Genomic DNA, 20,596 nt, shown 5'->3' on the forward strand with positions numbered 1-20,596 from the left:
AAATTCCTCAAAATCAACCATGATAGAATTTTCTTGCCCCAGCTCACATCTCTGCAGAGGACTGCCCCGGCTGGGCCACATCCAGAGGCTACGGAGACGTTGCCGTGACCAGGGCAGATCCTGACAAAGCCCTCCGTGTGTTTTTTATCCTGGTAACTGCCATCCTGGACCTGGGACGTGCCACCCACATCCTTGACCGGAGACAGTGCTAATAACCACCACAACGGGACAGCCACCAGCAGGACTGCTCAGCCACGGCACTCCCTACGGCAATCACAGCAGCGGGTGCGATCTCTGCCACCATTTATTGGGACAGTGCTGGCCAGGGCGGCTCAGGGGCTGGCTGCACACGGTGGGCAGCAAGTTTGGCCATGGAGGAGGGATCCCCTCCTCCTCCTGGGACCAAGGGCCGTGCTGACTCTCTGCTGGTGCCCGGTGCTCTGCCTAACATGGCCCATGGGGAGTCCCTCGCCGGGTCAAGCTGCTCAGATCCAGCGCCGCGCCCCAGTCACGCTGTTGAAGAGATAGTCCCTGCCGGTGCCTGAGACAGGAGGCAGCACTCAGTCATTGCCCCACGGGTGCTACCCAGGCGTTGCTGCCCAGCGCCTGTCTCTCCTGTCCCCTGGACCACTCTGCCCCAAGGGAGGCAGCCCAAGGCTGCTGGGGCCGTGGGACAGGGCACTCACGTGGGTCCTGGGCACGGCCATCAAACTGCCCCTGTGCAGACAGGAGAGGGTGCTGAGGCCCTTGGGGTGCTTGCTTGTGCCCACAGCGGGGCACCCCATCTCGCTGCCATGGCACACACTTACCGGGCTGCCGGCGTGAGGGCGGCCCCGCTCCTCTTCACCGCCCCTCTGCTCCACCACATCCCAGGAGCTGCAGAGGGAAGAGGGGGCAAGGGGAGGGCATGTCGTCGGTGACGGGCCCCTGGCCTCGATGCTGCCAGGAGCAGGTTGCCAGCCAGGCTTTGCATTGCCAGCTGTGCCCTGTCAAGCCTGTCATCCATCTACCTGATTATCCCCTTACCCAGCCCGTGTGTCCCCCAGCTACTGAAGGGGAGTGCGGCAGCGGCCGTGCTTTCCCAAGCACCGCTGCCTTTCAGCGATGCCTGAAAGCGGCAAGCTGGTCTGACACTGCATCCGCTTGTTTCCCCACGTGCTGGTGCTCAGAGGATGCTGCGCTGGGGGAGCTGTGGCCCCGGAGCCCCTCTGCTGCCAGCGCTGCCCAAAGGGGCTGAGCCTGAGTCTTCACCCTTTCATGGTTGCTACAGCCCCAGTGTCACGAAGCACTGTGTCCCCAACCTCACCAACGAACGTGGATCCAGCCATGTGTCACCCCGGGGTGGTTATGCTGCTGGAGGTGGCTGTTATCCTGCCCGCAGGCTTGCACACCTCCTCTTCGCCATGCAGACGCCCAGCACAGGCTGAGCCGGCTCCGTTGCCTCCTCGGACTCTCCTCTCCACCGCCTCTCACCCCTGCTTCATCCTCCCAGGGGGTGTGCAGCCTCCTCACCTCCTCCCAGGGCGCCTTCCCCAGCAAATCAGGGCTCCAGCCCCGGCACCAGGACCCAGCCCTTGTGGTGGGCATCGGCCCTGGCTCAATGCCATCCCATCCTGCCCACCGTGGAGTATCTGCCCCAGTTTGGCCACCAACACGGCTGTCCACCTGGCCAAATTGCTATCTCTGCACCCATGGCTGCACCCAGCAGAAACGGCTCCCCGGCACAGTGACCCACGGACCACAGCCAAACGCGGGGTACATTAAACACCCTCCATGTGCTGCGTCTCCCTGCCTTCCTTCGAGGGCGCTACGGGAACCTGTGCCAACCAACCAACACACGTGGCTGCCCCTCGCTGCTGATACGACTGCCCCGGCCATGTAGCACCCACCTCTTGTCCAGGAGCAGCTTGCCAGAGGCTTTGTTGCTGCGGGAGGAGCAGAAGGCAGCCATGAGCCCTGCGTGCTGCGCCATGCCGTGCTGTGCCACGCTGTGCAGTGCCATGGGGCCGGGGCTCACCTGCACAGCAGGCTCCGGGCCACGCAGCCCAGGGCAGCCAGCAGCAGGGCACTGGATACAGTCAGCACAGTCACAAACCAGGCCGGTGGAAGCCATGCCGCCTCCGTCCGTGTGATGACCAGCAGCTCCTTCTGCAGCGTCTGCAGAGGTGGTGGGGTGAGGGGACACGTGAGGACCGGCGGGTCTGACTGACCTGCGACCACCACCCAGCCAGCGGGCTCTGCTCACCGTGTGCCAGGTGGTGGTGCTGGGTGGCACCGGGGTGGTCCAGGGGGTGACACGCACCACCAGTGCCACCACGGTGCTGCGGCGGGGGACACCGGGGCTGCCCCACACCTCCACCAGCAGCACGAAAGTGCGGGGCTCGGCTAGGTCATTGGAGAGGTAGAAAAGGGTGTTCCCCTCCAGCCAAAAGCGCCCATCCTCGTTGCCTGGACAAGAGGGTCTGCTCAGTGCCACACCACGGTGAGGGGCTGGGTTGTGCTGTGGCTTAGCTGCTCCTCACCTCCGGCAATGGCATACGCCAGCGCAGCACCGTCGAGGCTGCCCTGGCACGCCAGGCGGGTGACGGGCTGGCGGCTGCCCAATCTGGCCATGATCCACAGCTCCTGCACCTCGGGGGTGCACACCGGCGCCTGGTTCGGCACGGCCTGCCAGGAGCAGGGGTTGGACATGGCATGGCACCCATGGGGCTTGCACTCAGTGCGACGAACCCACCAGGCTTGCACCCGCACCTGCAGGCGCACGACCACGTCGCACAGGCGGCTCCACCGCTTTGCCGGGTCCAGGTCGTTGCGGGTGTCCGTCAGCCGCACCATCAGCCTGTAGCGCTTGTACCGCTGGGAGTCGAGGGGTCCCACCACGCGGATGTCGCCTGTGGGGCAGCGCGAGCTGCTGGGCACCCATGGGTGCCGGGGGGTGCGGCAGGGGCTGGGGAAGGGGCCAGGTGCTCACCGGTGCGTGTGTCGATGGAGAAGGGCTGCATGGGGCCAGTGCCCCCCTCCAGGCTGTACTCAAGGCTGTCTGGTGGGTAGTCACGGTCGCTGCCGGCCACGCGCCCCACGGTGCTGCCGAAAGCCGCCGTCTCCAGCACGGTGAAGTCGGCACCATTGGGGCATGCTGGCGTGAATTCGTTGACGGGTGTCACTGTCACGAGCACGGGGACGCGGGCTGTGTGGCAGATGGAGGCTCAGCCACGTTGGCACCACCCAGCAGCCCACACTGAGCTGGGGGTGATGCCCCCAGAGAGGCTGGGGGACACAGGGATGGTGGCACCACCCCTGGGGTGGTCCTCTCTGGGGCAGCAGAGGAGGAACATTTCCTCTGTGATCTGCTAGTTTTGGGATCAGGAAGGGCCTTTTTCCATCCCCTGGAGATCCCTTTGGAGACACGGGCACTCACTACTCCGTGGGGACTGCCCTCCTGCCGTCACCATGATGGTGGCCGTGAACTGGAAGCCCACAGCGGCCATGGCTTCTGAGTCATAGTCCAGGGTGGTGTTGACCTGCCGAGCCAGGGCAGGGGGGTCAGGCAGAGCCAGGGAGCCCTGCAAAGCTGCGATGCCAGGGAAGCCGGAGAGCGAGGCGGGGAACAGGCAGGCCTTGGAGGGGCAGAGAGCCCCGGGAACCCCAGCCCAGGACCCGGCGTGACAGCAGATGTCAGAGGGTCCCCACTGTCCTGCTGGTCTCCCCCAGGTCCTGGGCGCTGCCCCTGGCCCTGCTCACCTGCAGCTGTGGCCCCTCCATGCGGAAGCGGGAGAGGGAGGCAGGGGGCCCCTCAAGGCCATAGTGCAGGCAGTCCTTGGCACCGGTGGGGTCTGTGCACCTCAGTGTCACCAGGGTGGTGCCGGGGGACACCGTCTCGGGCACCTGGGACCTGCAGTGGGGTGGCTGACGGCTCAGCTCCCATCCCCCATGTCACAGGGACGGAGGAGCTTTTCCCGCACCCCACACCCCCCCCAAACCATACACAGAGATGGCTGGGACACAGCTCGGCGCCCGCCGGTCCACCTCCTGCACAGTGATGTTGATCATGGCAGTGGCACGGTCAGCAGGGTTCAGGGTGTTGTAAGCCTGGACGAGGAGGCGTGCGTGGGCCACGTCCAGCCGGCGGGTGCTGCGGATCTCACCCGTCACTGTGGGAGAAGGCACAGCCTCGCGTGGGGCACGGGGACAGGGTGGCCCTGAGGACCCCTGGCACCCCGCTCACCCTCATCAATGGTGAAGAGCACGGGCACTGTAGGCGCGAGGATGGCATAGCGGACATTGTCACCGCTGGCATGGACCTGCGTGACCACCTCCAAGGGGCTGGTGCCCTCCGGCACTGTCACAGCCCACTGCGGCTCGCTGCAGGCAAGGCGGGCAGTGTGGCATGGCCTGGTGCCACCCGCACCCCCCGCCCAGCCCAGCCCCACTCACCGGAAGGTGACACTGGGACGTTGCGATGGCAGCACCTCCACCGTCACAGCCCCGCTGCAGTTGTGCCCGTGGCGGTCCATCACCTCGATCTCCAGCCTGAACCTCTGCAAGGCAGGACCAGGGCAGACGTAGGACAGCCCCGAGTGGCACCAGGGACAGTGATGGGGACGAAGACAGGAATAAGGATGAGGACAGTAACAGGGACAGGAACTGGGATGGGATGGGGACAGGAACAGGGACAGAGATACAAAAGAGAAGGGGAACAGGGGCGAGAATGGGGCTTGGAGCAGGAACATGGGTGGGAATAGGGGTGGAGATGGAGATGAGGACAAGCTGGAAACCAGAATGGGGATGGGAATAGGGACAGGGATGAGGACTGGGACAGGACTCAAGATGCAGAAGAGGATGGGGACAGGGTTAGGGACAGGGCTGTAGCATTCCCAGGGCCGGGGGGAGATGGGAGCCCAGTGGGAGGAGCAGGACGGGCAGAGCTGTGGGCAGTGCCAGTGAGGGGCTAAGCCCAGGCAGGCTGAGAGGCAGCGGTGACAGCCTGGGGACATTGATGCCCACCTGAGTGTCCTTGCTGGGGTTGAAACCACCGGCAGGTGCCAGCACCAGACCCCGGTGGGTGAGCGTGAGTGGTGTGTCCTGGTTTCGGAGCCTGAACTGCAGGAGGAGGGTGGCAACCTCTGTCCCCTCCTCCATACCCAGGGTCCCCCCATCCTCAAGGCTGTAGGGGCTGCGGGACCTCGGGGCACCCGCCACTCACCGTCAGCCCACCGAGTGGCTGCGGCAGCACCACGTACAGGGGTGTCCGGGGCGCCACGTCCGCCGACACCCGCACCACATCTCCCCCTGCAGCACAGCACAGCCGTGGGACCCCAGTGCCAGCTGGCACCCGTGGCCCCCGCCACCCTGCACCCGCTACTCCCCATCTCCTACCCGTGCTGGTGAAGGGGGCATCACAGCGCAGCACCTGCCCCGCTGTCACCTGGACAAAGAGCCGCTCTTCCACCTCCTCCTCACCGGGACAGGCAGCCCGCAGGGTCAGGGTGTACTGGTTCACCTGGTGGGCATCGAGCTCCGCACCGGCACGCAGTGTCACCTGCCGCAGGGACACGGCGCTCAGCAGGGCGCCCGTGGGCTCCTGCCCCACTCCCCGTCCCCCAGCCGCACCTCTGCCCGAAATGTGGTGGTGACCATGGGGTCGGTGTTGACGGTGATGGTGTTGAAGGGGTGGCCAGGCTCGACGCCGTGCAGGGTGATGTTGGGGCTGCCACTCGCATTGCTGCAGGACACGGTCACCTCGACCACACGGGTGCCTGGCGCCGCGTCCTCACTCAGGGCCACCACGAGCGGCAGGCCATGCAGGGCTGGTGGGAGACCCCGGGGACTGGCCTCGCACCCGGCCAGTGCCACCAATGGCTCGTCCGGCTGTGCTTAGGGAGCCCTGCTCCTGCACCTGGGCAACCACACGACCACAGGTCTCCCCGCCAGGCGCAGCAGAGCCCAGGGCACCCCGCTCTTACCTGTTGCTCTGACGAAAGTCCCTGCAAAGAGGAGAGTGTCACCCTAGCCTACCAGATGTGCCTCAGCAATGCCCTGGGGAGGCCCCAGAGACGCCCCAGTGATGCTCGGACATGGGGCAGCGATGCCCCCAAGATGGCTCAGTAATGTCCTGGCGATGGCCCAAGGATGTCCCAGTGACGATCTGAGGACACCCTGGCAATGACCTGGACATACCCCAGTGATGTCCCCTCCCTGCCTGAACCCAGCCAGGCAACTGCCGGCCCCTCTGCCCATCCAACCGGGGGGAGACTATCCCCTGTCCCCATCCCCCCAGTCCCCCACCCAGGGTCTGGCAAAGGGTGCCCCCAACCCTCAAGTGCCTACCTGAGGCACAGAGGCCGAGGAGGAGGAGGAGGAGGAAGGTGAGGCGTCTGTGCATGTCCATGGCTCGCTGCCTGTTTGGGACAAGCTGGAGCCCGTTGCCAGGAGTGCTGAGCACCACCCCGGCCCAGCGTCACACCGGCCACCCATGGCTGCCAGCCCGGCCCTAGGGCAGGGACAGGACACGGCCCTGGTGCCCCCAGCTCCCACACGCCTCTGGTCCCAGCCTCTTGCCATCCCTTGGGTGGATGCCCAGCTGGCACGGGGCAGGCAGGCAGCGATGCTCCGTGGGGTTTTGCCGCCACACCGTGCTGCCTTGCCACGCAGCATGCTCAGGGAAAACCGGGAAAATTAGCTAGGAGCTAATTTTTGGCCACGTTCTCCTTCATTTGCAAACCAGAGCCGCTTCTCTGCGAATTCGTATTAAGCGCTATTAGCTCCCAATTAATAGGCGCTGGCAGAGCACGGCCCTTGTGGCTGGGGTCACCTGTCCCTCCTCCAAGTCTCAAACCCATCTTGGCAGCCCGGTGGTCGCCGGTAGCCCGTAACGGGGCTGCCCTCCTTCCTACCGAGGCTTCCCGTCCCCGAGACTCTTGGTGCCAGCGGGGCGGGGGGGCTACCGAGCGGGTCCTGCCGCTCGCCCACGGCGGTGCCCGGACGCGGGGCCCCGGGGCGGCGGGGCGGGGCGGGGCCCCGGGGCGGTGGTGCCGGTGCCGGTGCGGGGCCGGGCTCACGTTACGGCGGCTCCATTGGCTGCGGCGGGGCGGGGCGGTGCCGCCCAGGCAGCGCCGGGAGGCGGCGGCGGGCACGGCCGGGCGATCCGCCGCTGCCGCTCCGACACCGACACCGGCACCGGCGGGACCGGGAGCGGGGCCGGGCCGGGCATGGACAGCGGCCGCCCGGACCAGCTCGGCGCCGACCGGGTGAGTGTCGCCGCGGGCACCGGGAGGGGACGGGGGACCCTGGCCCGCGCCCCGCCTGGGCATCGCCGTGATGTCAGGGCGCTGCCAGTGACATCAGCGCTGTGACATCATGCTCAAGGCCAAGGCGGCATGGGGGGACGTGGGTGTCCAGTGGGATGCGGGCGACCGGTGGGACACGGGTGGCTATGGGATGTGGGTGGCCAAGGGCCACGGTGTCCAGCCATCAGGGTGCCAGCGGTACCGCCGCCCTGGAGCTGCCACCCTGCTGCCCTCCTGGGCTGCCCTGAAGGGACCGGCGGTGACAGGGTGGCCCAGCCGGCTCCCCTGGGCCTGCCACACGCCTACCCAGATCCCCGTGGCCGGGTGTGCTGGCGTCCCCGGCCAGGGCTGGGATGGGGCAGCTCGGAGCAGTGGCATGTTGCCAACAGGGCTCTCTGAGAGGGTCCCAGCTGGTGGGGACCGGGACGGGGACAGAACAGGGACAGCCTGGCCAGCAGCTCTGTCGGGGCCGGCCGGGGGGGCTTTGGGTTTACCCGGTAAACCCCCGGGTTTACTGGGGCCTGGTTTACCAGGATGGGGGAGCGATCCCTCCAGCTTGCTCGGCTTCCCGCGGCTCTAGCACAGAAAGGAAAGCGGACGTAACACCCTGCTTTTGGGTTCAGACAATAGGAATTCAAGAGCGAGGAGCGGCCCAGCTGCGGGAGCTAGCCTGCCCTTCCAGCGCCTGCCCGGCCACACTCCCTTCAGCCCCAGCCCCCCCACGCTCCCCAGCGCTTTGGGGGGCCCCCGGCCCTGGGCGCAGGCCTGGCTGCACCCTGACGTCACCTGGGGTGTCCCCGGCTGGAGGGCACGGGGTGGGTGGGGTGGCCCTGCCAACGCGTGGGGGGAGCGCCCCACCCCAGCACCCGTGGGTGCCCTGGGGCTGCCGCCAGCCCCGCACCATCGAGCAGGGTTCTGCCAGCGGGGTGTCCTGGCTGCCATCCCACCAGGGCTGGGGGGAACTGGGGGGGCCAGCTGGGGGGCCAGTGGGGCGCCTGGCTCCTACGTGCCGCAGCCCTGTGTCATTTCCCGCAGGCACGGCTGGGGCTGGGTGCCTGCTTGCTCACCCGACATGCCACTGCACGCCGGCCGGCTCCATGCAGGAGCCGCGGGAAAGCGGGGCCCAGGGCTGCGGGCAAGCCAGGACCTGCGCCCCGCTCCCCACTGCACAGCCGTCCCGGCGAGCAAAGCCCCCCCCCGAGCTGGGGTTGGAGGGCGTGGGGTGCCAGGGGGGTGGGATGGGGGCTACGGTGCTGGCCGCCTGGAATAGGGATGAGGGTGCTGACCTGCCCTTTCTCCCCAGCGGTGCCGGCGGGAGGCGGGGGTGGCACTGCGGGCGCACATGCACGGCACGCGGCAGGTGCCGCACCACCCTGGAGGGGCACCGGCCCCCCGTCCACCGCGCCCCAGCTCGGCGGCGGACTCATCCTGCAGCCTGGAGCAGGGGGGTGAGGAGGAGGAAGGGGGGGGCCCGGCTGCCCGCTCCCCCCCAGCCAGCGAGCGCAGCCTGGAGTTTGACTCAGGGTATTCGGAGGCGTCGGGCGGCACGTGGCGGGAGGAGGAGGTGCCCGTGCGACGCCGGCACCCACCGCCCTGCCAGCGGGCGCACCGGCTCTCCGCCGGCCCCGCTGCCCCACCACCAGCCCCCACCCGCCGTGCCCGCCCCAAATCCACCTCGGACGCCTGCCTGGAGCAGTGGCGGGTGCTGGAGCCGGCCGACACGCAGGACTGGACCGTGGCGCTGCTGTCACAGAGCCGGAACCGTCAGCCCCTAGTGCTGGGCGACAACTGCTTCGCCGACCTGGTGGAGAACTGGATGGACCTGCCCGAGGTGGGCACTGAACCCCGGCGCCGAACCCCCGCCGAGCCCTCCCGCCGGCTGGCCAAGCCCCCTGCCTTCCTGCTCAGCCTCTCAGGCAACGTACGCCGTAAACTGGCCAACATGGCCCGACCCCGGGGAGCCGAGGGTGCCCGGCTGGCGGGCCGCGAAGCCACCAAGCGTTTCTCCTGCCCGCTGGGGCTGGGGGGACAGCCCAAGGGCGCCTGCTTCCACCAGTCCCACAGCAACATCGCTCAGTTGGCCACGGACTTCCACCGCTTCACCGCCCTCATGAACAGCCGCAGCCGCCAGCCCATCATCTGCAACGACGTTATCGGCTACATTTAGCCCTGCCTGCACCCTTCTCCGCTGTAAATAAACCCCAATTTTGTACGGTACGGGCACAGTGATGTTTATCGGGGTGGGGGGGCTGCCTGCACCCTGACTCCGGGCAGGGGCAAGCAAGGTTGGTTTATTTTTGCGACGAGGGCCAACGCACCAGAGCTCAGCTGTTTTTATTGCATGGCGGGGGGGGGGGGGGGTCACTCAGGGGAGGGAGCAGAGGAGGGGGGGTCGGGCATCTTCAGCCTCAGGATCTTCTCCCTCACACACGTAGGTCAGCTGCAGCTCCCGCCGCCTTGGCTCCCCAGCATCCTCCAGGCTCGCTGATAACCTGTACCGGGGAAAGGGGGTTTTGGGGACACTGGCTTGTCCCCCCAGCTTGGTTGGGCACCCCGGGGGGGCCCTAGGCCCCCCCAGGGCACCCGGCCAGGCTGGGGGGATGCAGAGGCCGGCAGTGAGGGGCCGGGCAGGGGTCCCGCCACGGGAAATGCTGCCGGCAGGATGTTTATCCAGCAGCCGGCTGGGAGCTGCGCTGCAGCTGGAGCGGCTCAGGATGGAGGGAGAGGGGTCTGGCAGCCCCACTCCCCTCCCCGGGGAAGGATTGGGCCCTAGAGCTGGGGATCTACCTCTGTGCCAGCTGCCGGGCCCGTGTCTCCTCGTCCCCACCCCTGTCGTAGAGCATGGTGTAGCCGTGCAGGAGCATGGTCACGGTCCAGCCATGCGTGCTCTGCAAGAGGTGGGTGTCAGGATCTGGCCCTGTACCCCCTCCAGGGTGACCCAGCTGGGTGTCGCCTGCCCCAGGCTCACCTGCATCCAGTCCAGCACCTCCTGCACCGTCATCTCCTGCCCGTCTGCGCCGACCGCCTGCATCTCCAGACGGTCCCAGCAGCTCCACTCCTGCCCGCCATACTGCAAGGGGGGAGCGGGGGGTAGCAGCTGGCACTGCCACCCCCCCATCCCGGCTGCCCAGCCCCATGGGACAGGGATTGGTGGGGCGGGAGGGCTGAGGTACAGCAGGGCAGGTGAAGGGACCAGTCGGGGAGCAGGGGGACGGGGGCGCCGTGGTGGGCTAGGGGCAACGGGGGGCACTGCCGTCCTCCCATCCCTGCTCGGGTCCAGGGGCAACGAGGGGCACTGCTGTCCCCCCATCCCTGCTCAGGTCCAGGGGCAGTGAGGGGCACTGCTGTCCCCCCATCCCTGCTCGGGTCCAGGGGCAGTGAGGGGAACCACCAACCCCCCAGTACAGCAGGGGGGGACCAGGGTTGGTGTGGGGCCAGCGCAGCCCCCAGCCCCAGGCCAGGAAGGGCACACAAAGAGCCATTGAAGCGCTGCCCAGCCCCACACAATCGCCTCTTCTCGTGCCTGTGGCCCCCTGACCCCGGCTCCGGCCTGAAGGGGCCGGCGAGGCACCAAACTCGGGGCCAAGCGCAGGATGCGGGCCCCGCGCCGTCTGGCATGGCTGCCCTGCCATCTGCCCTCGCCGCAGGCAGCACCAGCCCCTGCCCGTCCCCGCTCAGAAGGGGTGTTCACACCTGGCCGCTCGTCCCCTCCTGCCTTCTGCTGCCTTCTCACCTCCTGCCTTCTGCTGTCTGCACTTATCCCACCGGGGTGGAAAGGGCTTAACCCCATCCTCGCCGGGGCAGTACGGACCCAGGCCATTGCCCAGCGCAGAGGGAATTGCGCTGCCTGTCCCAGCGCCCCCGAAAGCCTGTGCCCTGGCAGATGCTGCCCCCCAAGGCGGGCATCCTGGGACCACAGGTGACGCCAAGTGGGTTTGTGGGATGTGTCTTCCCACCACGGCTGGCTAAGCAACTGGGCACGTCCTTGCCGTGGGACACGGGGTGCCAGGCACTGCCGCGGGGACTAGAGGGCACGGCCAGTCCCAACAGCATCCCCTACCCAGGGATGGTGCCAACCTGGGGGCACTGCAGCCAGGCAGCCCTGTGTGGGGTGCGAGGGGGCCGTGGGGCAGCCGGACAGCCCAAAGTGATGCCAGAGTCGGTGCGAGGCAATGGAGACACCTCCCTCCCCCTCTTCCTGCCCCCGGCCCTGGGCCCCCCGGGCCAATCTGGTTCCAATCGGCGCTTCCTGCCGTGCCGGAAGGGCTGCCTCGCACGCCATAAACCCCCAGACAAAGGGGCCTCTATCGCCCAGACGGTCCCAATCTGGGCAGGCCCCCGCCCCCGCGCTCCCTCCCCAGCAGAGCGGCTGCGGGCCGGCCCCCCACCACCAGGACCCCCGGCCCCGCTCCTCCCGGGCAGCCCTTCCCGGCCCGGTGCCAGCTGCTCTCCGGCTGCTGCAGCTGTTTTCCATAAGCCAGATGTGCTCGGCTGCCGCCTCCCCCCCGCCCTCTGGCCGCGGGGCTGGCCGTGGGGCCCACTGTGGGGCGGCGGGGCTGCCTCAGCCCCACAGAGCATCATCCTGGTTGGGCCCGAAGCTGGGGCGAGCGGGACGGCGGTGGTGGCTGGGTGCCAGGCAGGGGCAGCCACAGGAAGGAGCCGATTCCTCGCTGCCTGGCGGTGTTCCTGGCCCACCGCGGCACCGGGATCCATTTCCGGAGACCCAGGGCCAGGGCTGCCCCTCCTGCATTGCCACCTCCTTGCTCCTTGGGTCCCTCTGGCATCACAGCACCTGCCCTCGAGGCACCCAAGACCCCTGGGTGTCTGCCACCCGCCCTGCCCAAGGGAGAGGGTCCTACCTGGTAGGTGGGGGGTGGCGGGGGATGCGTGCGGAGCAGCCAGCAGTCAGACAGCCGGAGGTTGCTCTTGCGGTAGCAGCTGAGGTCCCGGCACCCCCACACCAGTTTGTAGATCTCCAGGCACGCCAGCCCGGCCACAGCCGCTGTGGTGGTGATGATGGCGGGCACGATGCGCCCAGCGATCCGCTTGCTCTGAGGACGGGAGTGGTGTCACCAGCTGCCCCGCGCAGGATGGGGACCCCCAGTCCCGTGGGCTGCCCCTCTCACCGTCAGCCAGTCAGCAGGGGGGATGCCATAGTTCTCCGCGCGCAGGTTGGATGCTGCTGTGATAAAGTCCACGTGGATGTTGTCGTCCTGCAGGGAAGAGTGCAGAGAGAGACGTCAACGTCTCATGGGGATATTGGTGTCCCACAGGGACTAGCAGCCACCAACCCCCCGGGCTGAGTGGGGCTGCCTGCCCAGCCCCAGGTACCTTCTCGAAGTGGATGGGCTCCATCAGGGGCACTTGCACCTCCTCGCCCCCAGTCAGCTCCTGCCTCCGCTGCACCAGGTCCTGGGTGAGCTCCGCCAGCCGCCCGCTGTCTGGTGGCACAGGGAGCCCTGGGGTGGCACCCCTGCACCGCGGCATTGTGGGGGACATGGCACGGTGCCTCCCCCTCTCGGTCTGGGTCCTCCTGGGCGCTGGGGCAGGGACAAGCAGCACCACAGCCCCCCGCCACCAGGATGGACCCGGGGACGTGTCCCAGGGGACCCAGGAGCGCGGAAGCCTCACCTACAGGCACCTGTGCCTCTTCCTGCTCCTCTGTGAGCGGGATCCGGAGCCCATCCTGGGGCATGAAGGGTGGCAGGACCACGTTGCGGAGGATGGCCTGGACAGCCGCTCGGTCGTTGCATGGTGGCACCTTGTGCGCTTGGGCAAAGAGACGGGCAGCAGCCAGGATGTATTCCAGGTGGGTGTCCTGTGGGCGCAGAGCACCCGGGCAGCCAGGGTGGTCCACGAACCCACCGGGCCAAAGCCTGCCCACTTTGCCCCGAGGTGGAGATGGAGGTGCCTCTCCTCCTCCTCCAGCCATAGGGTACGCGTGGGCTGTCCCCAGCAGTGCCCTGGCCGACCGGGGGACAGAGCCAGACCCTGCTCAGGACCTGGCAGACCTGCACGGGCTGCGGCAGAAGGAGCACAGCTACAGCCTGGCATCCATTGCACCCTTGGCACAGGCTTCCTCTCCCCCTGCCCGTACTGTCCCCGGCAGGGGACCCCGGCACTCCCCCCTGCACTCACGTTATCAGGGTCGAATGTCAGCGGATGGGGACAGCTCTTGTCCCCCGACCAGAAGGGGACACCCGGGCTGGTTTCCTGGCACAGGGAGAGCAGAGTCAGGCCCGGGGACACCGTCCCCCTGGCTATGGCAGGGCAGCCGGTGGAGGGGAGAGGGTGTGGGGGGTGCCAGCCCCATGGGCGCCGGGCTCACGTGCTCTGGGGGGCAGTTGTGCAGCAGCTGGGCGATGTCGTCGTGGTAGCAGCTCTGCCAGTGCCGTCGGGCCCAGCGCAGGCAGTCCTGCCAGTCCCGCGGCCGCTCCCGCAGGCTCCCCTGCACTTGCTCCAGGACCTCCAGAGCCTCCAGACCTGCTGGCAGCTGGTCCAGAAAAGCCGGATCTCTGCAAAACCAGGTAGTGCCACTGCTGTCCCAGGAGTGATCCCATGGGACATCCTGGGTGGGATGCAGCGGTCTGTTCCCCTCTCCCCATCCCCGGCAGTGGCGGCAGCGCCCCGGCAGGGCTGGCAGCCACTCTCCCAGCGCTGCTCCCCCAAGCCCACTCACTCCATGAACCGGTTGACACGCTCTGCAGGCAGCTGGAAAAGCCCCTCAAACTCATCGCGAGCCCACTGTGGAGGGGGAGCGAGGATTGAGCACTGGGACTCCACCCTTGTGCCCCCTGGGACCCCCAGCCCAAGCTAAGGAGGAGGGAGAGGCCGTGCTGGGAGCAGGGCCAGCGGCAGAGCTAGGGCTGCCAGCAGGAAGCAGCTGGGGCCGTATCCTGGCCATGGCCGGAGGGGGAAACGGGAAAGGAAGACAAAGGTGCCGGGGTTTCCTCGCTGGGTGCTGGAGCCGGCACGGCACAGCCTACCTGCAGCGTGTGCTGGATGGTGCGGGGGAAGTACCGCAGGGTGCAGAGGGGGAAGGTGCCATCCCTGGACATGTCCCCCGGCCGCAGTGGCTCCGTCAGGGAAGGCACCATGGGCAGCACATTTCCCCGCGGCCCCTCCGTGCCCGAGTCCAGCAGTGGCGTGTGGCAGCGTAAGCAGCGGCTCTCCAAGTAGGCACCTGCGGGGAGCCAGGGGTGCTGGGGAGCCAGGGGGCACACGACCAGGGGCTCAGCCCCTTTCTCCTCCCCGGTACTCACGGGCCTCCAGCGTGTCCAGGGCGCTGGCGACACCATCCAGGCGCCGGAAGAAGTCGTCCCCATAGAGCAGCTCGGTGGCAGGTCCCACCTGGTTCTGGTGAGCCACCACCCTGACACTGGGGTTCATGCGCCGCACGGCTGCCGCGGCCACCACCGACTTCGGCTTCTGTCGGGGGAGAGAGGAGGTGGGCAGTTCTCCCCCACCCCATGGCCCCGGGGAGCCCCCGGGACAGCCAAGATGCCCTTTGCGGGGAGTTTAGCCCCTGCCTTGTGGCGCCTCACCGATACATCTGCCGTGCGGTAGAGGAGCTGCCGATGGAGGTTGGAGAGGGCGACGGTGTCCATGTCGGTGACGGTGAGGTCCCCACCCGGCCCCGCCGCCAGCCCCATCATGGCAAAGTTTTTCAGCAGCTCGCAGCCGATGGCGCCGGCTCCCACCTGCCAGAGCAGAGCTGCTACAGCTCCCGGCATTCCGGCCGGCCGCTCCGCAGCCTCTCCCGGCACCCGCCCTGGCTCACCACAAAGTACTTCTGGCGGCCCAGCTGCTCCTGGAAGTCGGCCCCAAAGACGGCGATCTGCCCATCGTAGCGAGAGCCCCTCTGTCGGGACGGAGGAGCTGGGTGAGCACGGATGGCCGCGGCATCCCCGGTGCCCGGGAGGGGCCCAGGACATGCTCTCACCGGGGCACAGTCCTCCTCCGTCAGCCGCTCGGCTCCCTCCAGCGCCAGGCACTCCAGGGCATCGAAGTAAAACCACTGGTCCAGGGGCAGGAACTTCCTGGTGATGGCCTGGGGCAGATGGGTCCCCGTCGGCTCCCTGGCCAGCAGGGTCCCCTCGTATCCCACTCCAGCCCTACTGCCCGGCCCGGTGTCCCCAGGTGGGCAGCAAGTGCCCTCTTGTGGCCACCAAATGCCACCAGACAGCTGTGCGAAGCCACATCCCAGGCCGGTGGGACCCCCGGATCCCTGCCCTGCTCACCTTTAGCACCTCCTGGGCCACCATGGCCCCCAGGACGGAAGCCATGGGGCACAGGTCCCCCGCGCTCACGCTGGCAAAGGCTCGCACGACATCCTCATCCAGGGGACCCTGCTGCGCCCCCAGGCTCCGCGCCAGCTCCAGCACCCGCTCGGCGTCCACCTGCGGGCAGAGGGGCGAGGGCAGCCCCAGGCAGGGGGGCGGAGGACCGGGGGGACCGGGCAGGGGCAGCATGGGGACTCACCGACACCCTGGGCCGGGGCAGGTGGCCCCGCTCTCCCCGGAAAGCGTGCAGGGCCTGGAAGGCGGCGTGCAGGCTGCGGCTGCGCAGCAGTTCCTTGGAATTCGTCGCTTGGATCTTGGGATCTACCAGTGCCTGGCGCAGGGGCTCCTGCCGTCACAGTGCCAGGGCTGGGGCGAGCAGTTCCCCGGGGACAGGGCACGGCACGGTGGTGTGCCAGCACCGCAGGGCTGAGGGGGGACTTACATAGGAGTGCTCCTGGCGTAGCCACACCTGCGAGACCAGGCCCCCACGGCGGTAGGGCGAGAAGGAGCTGGTGTCGCCGATCTCCAGCTTGAAGGCATCTGGGAACGAAAGGGGGACAGACGTCACTGTCACTGCCAAGGACCTGGTAAGTTTCCCAACCCTGGGCTGGGGCAGCCGGGACCCCCTGGGCGACTCACCCAGCACACGGACGGGGATGGGCTCCCGGTTGTTCAGCTCCGTCATCCCCTCCACACCAGAAAACGTCACCAGGTCACCGTCACAAAAGGGGTAGCCATGGCTGTCCTCTGTCCCCACGTACGTCACCACACCCGGGTTGCCCTGAGGAAGGGAAGGGACATGACGGCAGGGGGACCAGACTCAGGTGGCATAAAGCCACCGCAGGAGGCAGCAGCATTTTGCGGGAGCCTGCTGAAGCTCCCTACCTGGGAGATGTCCTGCACGACGGCACACACCGGCTCCCCTTCTGCCGGTTCGTCAACGACAAATCGCTTCCCAAAGTCACAGAACAGCTGCCTGGAGACGACCGACAGGGTTTTGCCGGAGGAGACGCCTTGCCAAGCTGCCCGAGCGCCGCCAGGTCCCGCCCGGGGCTGAGCAGCCCCGCCAGCCGGGATGGGAGCACGGGCTACAGAGCAGGGTGGGGGGCTCTGCGGACAAGGTGACCCAGAGCCAGTGGCAGGACCCTGTGGCAGAGACCCCTTACCCTGCCAGCCCTTTGGTGTCGGCCACAATGAAGCAGATGCCCCGGTCATGGCAGAAGTCCCCAATGCGGAGCTGCTCCTCCAGCGGGGACTCAGTCAGCACCACCACCTGCACAGGGGCCGTCAGCGGGTGCCACCGTCCCAGGGCACTCTGGGGCGTGTGGGCACGGGCTCACCTGGAAGGAGGCGAGGAAGGCCTCTGACAGCTCCCCGGTGTGAGCTGCCACCACCACGCGGGGGTTCAGCTCGGCCAGGACCCGCTGGGACACCTCGGCACGGTTCTGGCCCACGTCGCTCTCCTCCAGGAGGAACTGTGGGATGGGCGCATGGCGGGGCACCCCATAAATTTGGGGTGCTGCTCACCACAGCGGGGCACTCCATGAGGCCCTGACCACACTGGTGGGGAGCCCTCTGCTAAGGACCGTACCTGTGACATGGGACACCCCGGGGGCCTTACGCATGATGATGAGGGGCACCCTGCGCCATACCCATGACTGGGACCTCCCATTCCACACTCCTTACCAGGACCCCCACCCTGTACCCGTGACTGGGAGCCCCCACCCTGTACCCATACCTGCAACAGGCATCCCCCAGCTGCACCCATACCCATTACCAGGACCTCTACTCATACCCATGCCCAGTACTGGGACCCCTCTCTGTACCCATACACATTTCCAGTACTGGGACCCCTCTCTGTACCCATACCCATTATGGGGACCCCCATCCATACCTGTACCCACTACTGGGACCTCTGCCCATACCTGTAACTGTTATCGGGACTCCTGCCCACACCTGTACCCATTACTGGGACTCCTGTCCACACCCATACCCATTACCGGGACCCTCACCCATGCCCGTACCTGCTACCGGGACCCCCACGCACAGCTGTACCCCTTACCATGACCCCCTCCGCATACCTGTACCCATACCTGTTGCCAGGACTCCTGCCCACACCCATACTCATTACCAGGACACTTATCCACACCCGTACCTGTTGCCAGGACCCCTGCCCACACCCACGCCCATTACCAGGACCCTCACCCACACCCATACCCATTACCAGGACCCCTTCCCATACCTGCACTCATTACTGGGACCCCTGTCCACAGCCACACCCATTATCGGGACCCTCACCGATACCCGTACCCGTTCCCAGGACCACCTCTGCATACCTGTACCCATTACTGGGATCCCCACCCACACCCGTACTCGTTACCAGGACACTTATCCATACCTGTACCTGTTACTAGGACCCCTGCCCACACCTGTACCCATTACCAGGACCCTCACCCGTACCCGTACCCATTACCAAGACCCACACCCATACCCATACCCATTACCAAGACCCCTTCCCACACTTGTACCCATTATCGGGACCTGTGCCCATACCTGTACTCATTACTGGGACCCCTGTCCACACCCGTACCCATTAGCAGGACCCACACCCGTACCCGTCACCAGGGGGTGCATACCTTTTCCCCTTTACTGGTACCCCCACCCACACTCGTACTTGTTACTGGGAACTCCACCCACACCTGTACCCGTTACCGGGACCCTCACCCATACCTGTACCCGTTATCGGGACCCCCTCCGCATACCTGTACCCGCTACCGGGACCCCCGCCCACACCTGTACCTGTTACCAGGACCCTCACCCATACCCATACCCGTTACCGGGACCCCCGCCCACACCTGTACCTGTTACCAGGACCCTCACCCATACCCATACCCGTTACCGGGACCCCCGCCCACACCTGTACCTGTTACCAGGACCCTCACCCATACCCATACCCATACCCGTTACCGGGACCCCCGCCCACACCTGTACCTGTTACCAGGACCCTCACCCATACCCGTTACCGGCACCCCCGCCCACACCTGTACCTGTTACCAGGACCCTCACCCATACCCATACCCGTTACCGGGACCCCCGCCCACACCTGTACCTGTTACCAGGACCCTCACCCATACCCGTTACCGGGACCCCCGCCCACACCTGTACCTGTTACCAGGACCCTCACCCGTACCCATACCCGTTACCGGGACCCCCGCCCACACCTGTACCTGTTACCAGGACCCTCACCCATACCCATACCCGTTACCGGCACCCCCGCCCACACCTGTACCTGTTACCAGGACCCTCACCCATACCCATACCCGTTACCGGGACCCCCGCCCACACCTGTACCTGTTACCAGGACCCTCACCCATACCCGTTACCGGGACCCCCGCCCACACCTGTACCTGTTACCAGGACCCTCACCCGTACCCATACCCGTTACCAGGACCCCTTCCCACACGCGTACCCGTTACCGGGACCACTCCCCACACCCGCACCCATTACTGGCACCCCTGCCCATACCTGTACCTGTTTCCGGGACCACTCCCCACACCCGTACCCGTGACCGGGACCCTCACCCCTACCCCTACCTGTCACCGGGACCCCCGCCCATGCCCGCAGCCGTAGCCATGCCCCCCGCCCGGCCCCGCCGGTACCTGCTGGGCGCGATCGGCGGTGCAGGCGGTGCCGCGATCGTGCAGGACGACGCTCCCGGTCCCGGCTAACACCAGCGCCGCCGCCACCTGCGCTCCGGTCCCGCGCAGCCCGGACACCAGCACCCGCGCCCCGGCCAGCCGCCGCGCCCCGCCGCCCAGCACGTACCTGCGGGGCAAGGGACCGTCAGCGTTGAGGGGGGGGGGGGACACGGACGACACGACCGGGGACGGGGCCATCGGGTGCCCGCACTCACAGCTGCCGGGAGTACAACCCCTCCTCGCTGCCCGCCATGGCGGCCCCGCCCATGGTGGGGACAAGGAAGGCAGGTCCCGCCCCCCTGAGCACCCGCCTCCGGGAGGAGCCCGTGGCCGAAGGCGCCGCTTGCCGGGGAGGCCCCTCCCGCCCGGAAGGCCCGGCGGCGGCCGGCGCAGCCATGGCGGCGGTGGCGGGGGTCTGGCAGTCGCCGTGGCGGGCGCTGGTGGCGCTGGGCCGGGAGCTGGCGGCCGAGTGGGCGGCGCAGGACGTGCGGGCCGCGCTGTGCCAGCTGCTGCTGCTCTGGCTGGGCCTCAGCCTGCTGGGCGTCCGCCTGGCCTGGCGAGCCTACGGCGGGGCGGTGGCCGCGCTCTGCTACCGGACGGGGCCCGCCGCACGCCGGCCTCCCGCCACCGCCACCGGCCCCGGGCCCGCCCGGCCCCGCGCACACTCCCTCTCCCCCGCCGGCCCGGCCGGACGCAACGGCGGCGCCGAGCGGCACTGCCCGCCCCGGTGAGTCCCGACCGCGACCGGGCCCGACGCCGCTAACCGCCCCCCCCCAACCCCAGCTCCGCCGCCCGGCCCGGCCCCGGCACGGCCCAGCGCATCCCAGTGAGCGCCCCCCTATTCCAGTATGTCCCAGTGAGCGCCCTCCCGGCTGCACCCCTGGGACAGCACAAGCCAGCAAATCCCCCCCCCAGCTGCACCCCCAGACCAGTAGAGCCCAGTGAGCGCCCTCCCGGCTGCCCCCAGACCAGTAGAGCCCAGTGAGCGCCCTCCCGGCTGCATCCCTGGGCCAGCACAACCCAGCAAATGCCCTCCCAGATGCCCACCTAAACCAGTGCAGCCCAGTGAGCGCCCCCCAGAGCCCAGTACGCCCCAGTGAGCATCCTCCTGGCTGCCCCCCAGGGTGTCCTCCCCCTGTGCCGAGGTGCCGCCCCAGCCCCGCTCACGCTGCCCCTCTCTTGCAGGGAGGGCTCAGCAGCGGAACCAGCGAAGACGCACCGGGAGTGAGGAGCACCGGGACCCGCCGGGCACTGCCCGCACCATTAAAGCGCTGTCCCCCACCTGCCACCTCTTGCTTTGGCACCCGTCACTGGAGAGGAGGCCAGGAGA

General features: G+C 67.8%; 4 protein-coding genes across 5 annotated transcripts; 2 read left to right on the forward strand and 2 right to left on the reverse strand.

Moving 5' to 3' along the window:
* Window positions 1–315: 315 nt before the first annotated feature.
* Window positions 316–6,519, reverse strand: CDHR4 (cadherin related family member 4). The gene is made up of 19 exons (XM_063347921.1): window positions 6,328–6,519; window positions 5,964–5,984; window positions 5,611–5,807; window positions 5,204–5,539; window positions 5,005–5,100; window positions 4,435–4,538; window positions 4,226–4,362; window positions 3,986–4,151; window positions 3,742–3,892; window positions 3,419–3,521; window positions 2,972–3,187; window positions 2,752–2,891; window positions 2,523–2,667; window positions 2,246–2,448; window positions 2,018–2,157; window positions 1,890–1,925; window positions 810–876; window positions 687–717; window positions 316–541 (listed from the first exon to the last, which is right to left on the reverse strand). The coding sequence occupies exons 1-19, from the start codon at window positions 6,386–6,388 to the stop codon at window positions 486–488; spliced, it is 2,406 nt and encodes an 801-aa protein (XP_063203991.1). The 5' UTR covers window positions 6,389–6,519; the 3' UTR covers window positions 316–485.
* A 550-nt stretch (window positions 6,520–7,069) lies between these two features.
* Window positions 7,070–9,495, forward strand: INKA1 (inka box actin regulator 1). The gene is made up of 2 exons (XM_063348442.1): window positions 7,070–7,247; window positions 8,590–9,495. The coding sequence occupies exons 1-2, from the start codon at window positions 7,209–7,211 to the stop codon at window positions 9,451–9,453; spliced, it is 903 nt and encodes a 300-aa protein (XP_063204512.1). The 5' UTR covers window positions 7,070–7,208; the 3' UTR covers window positions 9,454–9,495.
* A 62-nt stretch (window positions 9,496–9,557) lies between these two features.
* UBA7 (ubiquitin like modifier activating enzyme 7) lies at window positions 9,558–19,768 on the reverse strand. 2 transcript variants are annotated; one of them, XM_063348435.1, is made up of 24 exons: window positions 19,482–19,768; window positions 19,228–19,393; window positions 16,909–17,043; window positions 16,735–16,841; window positions 16,454–16,544; window positions 16,208–16,349; window positions 16,011–16,108; window positions 15,768–15,914; window positions 15,527–15,685; window positions 15,229–15,336; window positions 15,067–15,147; window positions 14,831–14,986; window positions 14,549–14,714; window positions 14,273–14,469; window positions 13,966–14,030; window positions 13,615–13,801; window positions 13,425–13,499; window positions 12,918–13,104; window positions 12,618–12,727; window positions 12,413–12,499; window positions 12,146–12,337; window positions 10,255–10,356; window positions 10,074–10,174; window positions 9,558–9,778 (listed from the first exon to the last, which is right to left on the reverse strand). In XM_063348435.1, exons 1-24 carry the CDS (start codon window positions 19,661–19,663, stop codon window positions 9,652–9,654), a joined length of 3,168 nt encoding a protein of 1,055 aa, XP_063204505.1. In that variant the 5' UTR covers window positions 19,664–19,768; the 3' UTR covers window positions 9,558–9,651. The 2 variants fall into 2 exon arrangements, with proteins under 2 accessions (XP_063204505.1, XP_063204506.1); XM_063348436.1 differs by lacking the exon at window positions 10,074–10,174 and having other exon boundaries at window positions 9,609–9,778.
* Window positions 19,662–20,494, forward strand: TCTA (T cell leukemia translocation altered). Its single transcript, XM_063348166.1, has 2 exons — window positions 19,662–19,993; window positions 20,452–20,494. Exons 1-2 carry the CDS (start codon window positions 19,662–19,664, stop codon window positions 20,492–20,494), a joined length of 375 nt encoding a protein of 124 aa, XP_063204236.1.
* The last annotated feature ends 102 nt before the right edge of the window (window positions 20,495–20,596 follow it).

Source organism: Chroicocephalus ridibundus, chromosome 10 (genome assembly GCF_963924245.1).
Source record: "Chroicocephalus ridibundus chromosome 10, bChrRid1.1, whole genome shotgun sequence".
NCBI lineage: Eukaryota > Metazoa > Chordata > Aves > Charadriiformes > Laridae > Chroicocephalus > Chroicocephalus ridibundus.